The sequence below is a fragment of the Olea europaea genome, unplaced genomic scaffold, assembly GCF_002742605.1.
Source record: "Olea europaea var. sylvestris unplaced genomic scaffold, O_europaea_v1 scaffold12813, whole genome shotgun sequence".
Taxonomy (NCBI): Eukaryota; Viridiplantae; Streptophyta; class Magnoliopsida; order Lamiales; family Oleaceae; genus Olea; species Olea europaea.
The window spans coordinates 1-3,194 of record NW_019230269.1 but is presented as its reverse complement, the minus strand read 5'-3'; the positions used below and the strand labels follow the sequence as shown (position 1 = coordinate 3,194).

The following is a 3,194-nucleotide window of genomic DNA, read 5'->3' as shown; positions in this document are numbered from 1 at the left end:
TTTATTAAAAGTAAGTCTTAATTTTCAATAAAGATTAAGCTTATCTAGATCATGACAAATACTCATATGGGTTTAATTACCTATGGATAATTTAAGTTAGGGTATGTTCACACCACCATTTTTGTTTGTTATAGGAGATCTTAATTGTGATGAATGTTCTCAACTTTTGCTCGCTATTACTCTTATGTCTTCATTTAATTAAATATCAGTCTTATCATTAATAATGGTTTTCATAAAAATAATAAATTAAAAAAAATCATTCGGAGGAATAAAAAGATTTATTTGTCCCTCATATTTTTGCATAAGAAAAAAATTTCAAAAGTTCAACAAAATATTTCCCATAATTTCTAATAATGCTAATAAAATAGAAATTGTTATCATGGGTAAGATGTTCTGATTAATTAAATATTAATGATGATAATGTGACGTGAACAATTTATAACATAAGAGCGACAATAAGCAAAATGTTAATAATAATTACAATATGTTGGAACAAACAAAAGTTGTGCGCTTTAAATAAAATAATCTTTAATTTAACGCTAAAGCAAATTAGCTTCATAATTTGTTGGACCACTAATACACTATAAATAGCCGTATAATAGGTTATCTTGTAATTCATAAGACAAAAAGATAATAAAAATGTGTAGCAAATGAGTGCCTTATCATTGAGTAAAAAAAAAATAAAAAAAAATGATAGTTCTTTATAGAAAATTGATATAAATTTATTATTTGGCTTTGGTGTGCATTTACTCCTACAATTACCTCTAATGTTTAAATCTTCGATCATGGTAATTTCAAGAGTATTATAATTCAACATATCAAATATAACTTAACGATTTATTGTCCACAAGATAATAATAAGTCAGACCCGCTATTCGCTTGCCGACCTCGCAATAGGGGTTGTAGGGGCACGTGTCGTTAGCTAAGCCCTCACAGTGGACGTACTGCATTGATCGTCTTTGCAAACAACTTAAATTATAGTCTAAGCCAAAAAGACTATAATTAATATTGACTACTTGTAGTATTATAAGAATCGGATCAAATCGAGCAATTTAACGAGCATAAATTACTAATGTCAACCATCCCATGGTGATACACGTGGCATTGAGGAGGGAATTTATCCTTTGCTTGTAAGAAGCGTAATATATGGTCCCACATTGCTAGAAAAAGCGGGTCCACATTTACAATGCGCTTTTCTCTTGGACCCAAAAGTACAGAAGCCGTGAATTCTGACACAGAAAATCTATGCATTTTTAATCACCTGATCTTCAATCTGAGCCGTTTGATTTTAATAAAATCATGGGGCCCAGTGTTCACAACCGAAGGTTCGCGTAGCTGCACTCTTTGAGACCCCACTACTCATACCCTTTTTTATTCTCCTTATTAATAATCAATTCACCCCTCTCCATTGCCATTGCCAACTTCAAGTTCTCTACTCAAAGAATTTCTCTTAATATCTGCTTATAAGCAATTACTATTGCTTTTAAGCAGTGATAAGTTCTGGGGTTTTGTGCTCGAAGAAAAATAACTTGATTATAAAATGCTGGGCCTTACTTCTCTGCAAGTTTGCATGGACTCATCTGATTGGTTACAGGTAAGGTTTCACTCAACTCCTCTCTAAAAAATGAGTCAAGCTTCCACATGAAACGAGTACATTGAAATTGAGTTTAATGAACAAATAAGTTCCTCAGTCCTTGCTTCAATTGCTTAAGCTTTTTATATGAAGTGGTTTGACAACATTTTTTTTTTTTTTTTTAATTTCTACTTTCCTCTACATGAATATTCATTACTTCTTAGACTCGACACTGAGATTATCGAATTCTTGATCGAATATTATTTTGAATATCAATGCGGTCTTGAGCTTCATTAATGAAATTTTATGACAAGAATTTACCTGATTAAAAGTGAAATAATATATATATGGTGATGAAAACTGAGCAGCCTTGTCTAACATTATTGACTAACACTTCAAATTCAACACAGTTTGAAAGGTAGAAAATTTAGCGTCTTTATTATTATTATTATTATAATATCAAAATGTTTCTCAATAAAGTGTTTCGTAGTGGAATTAAAGCACTAAGTTGGACCACATTTCTCATTATTTTTTTATTTTTTTAATGAAAAATTCAGTGCCTTGAAGGCAGTGTAAAGCTTGAGAGGAATAGAAATCTCACTGTGACAAAAATTAACACGATCTGTCATCTTTAACTAGCAAAGAATCGATCTCAACAACTCAAATGTATCAAGAATAAGTTTTAATTTATTGTTATTGTTCCCGAGAAATGTACACTAACTTTAGTCCATCGATTTCAATGTCAGGGCTCGATTAACGAGGAAACCGGGCTGAATTCTTCATCTTCGTCCCCATCTAGGGACATGCTGACCTGCTCCAGGCCCCTGATAGAGAGGAGGCTAAGGCCACCACATGATCAAGCCCTAAAGTGCCCTAGGTGTGACTCCACAAACACAAAGTTTTGTTATTACAACAATTACAGCTTGTCCCAACCTAGATATTTCTGCAAAACATGCAGAAGGTACTGGACAAAAGGTGGGACCCTAAGAAACATCCCTGTTGGAGGTGGATGTAGAAAAAACAAGAAAATTTCATCCAAGAAATCATCAGATGATCATGTTCCTAATCATCAATCTTCATCTTCTTCTGTACTTAACCAACAAAGCCCTGTTGGGATTTTGTCTTCTGATGATCATAATCTTAATCCTACTGAACTTCAACTTTCGTTCCCTGATCAAATGCAATTTTCACACTTCAGCAACAACAGTTTTTTGACAAACCCTAGTTTCAATATTCTTGAAAATCCAATTACACCAGTTGATTTCATGGACAATAAGTATGATTTCTTGGGAAATGGTGACTTTGGCAATATGATGGGAAATTCTCAAAATTTACAAGGGATTTGCTCTCCGTTTTTCGGCATGAATCTTGATGGGAACATGAGTGGAACAATGTTGGACAATTCTGAGAGGTTAATGTTGCCATATGAACATCACTTGAATGATAATAATGAGGTCGATGAGAAGCTGAATTCGAAAATTTTGTCGCTTGAATGGCATGATCAACAAGCTTGTTCTGATGGTGGGAAGGAGTCTTTTGGCTATCTAGGTGGACTTGGAACGTGGACTGGCTTGATGAATGGCTATGGATCTTCTGAAACAAATCATCCGTCAGTCTAGAC

At 33.5% G+C, this 3,194-nt stretch overlaps 1 protein-coding gene across 1 annotated transcript; it reads left to right on the top strand.

Moving 5' to 3' along the window:
* Positions 1-1,421: 1,421 nt before the first annotated feature.
* On the top strand, positions 1,422-3,192 carry LOC111374742 (dof zinc finger protein DOF5.6). Its single transcript, XM_022997479.1, has 2 exons — positions 1,422-1,594; positions 2,320-3,192. Exons 1-2 carry the CDS (start codon positions 1,541-1,543, stop codon positions 3,190-3,192), a joined length of 927 nt encoding a protein of 308 aa, XP_022853247.1. The 5' UTR covers positions 1,422-1,540.
* Positions 3,193-3,194: the final 2 nt, after the last annotated feature.

Coding starts and splice junctions, on each gene's coding strand:
- LOC111374742 (XM_022997479.1), top strand. CDS start 1,541: ATGCTGGGCCTTACTTCTCTGCAAGTTTGCATGGACTCATCTGATTGG. Junction 1,595..2,319: donor ACTCATCTGATTGGTTACAG/GTAAGGTTTCAC, acceptor TTTCAATGTCAG/GGCTCGATTAACGAGGAAAC.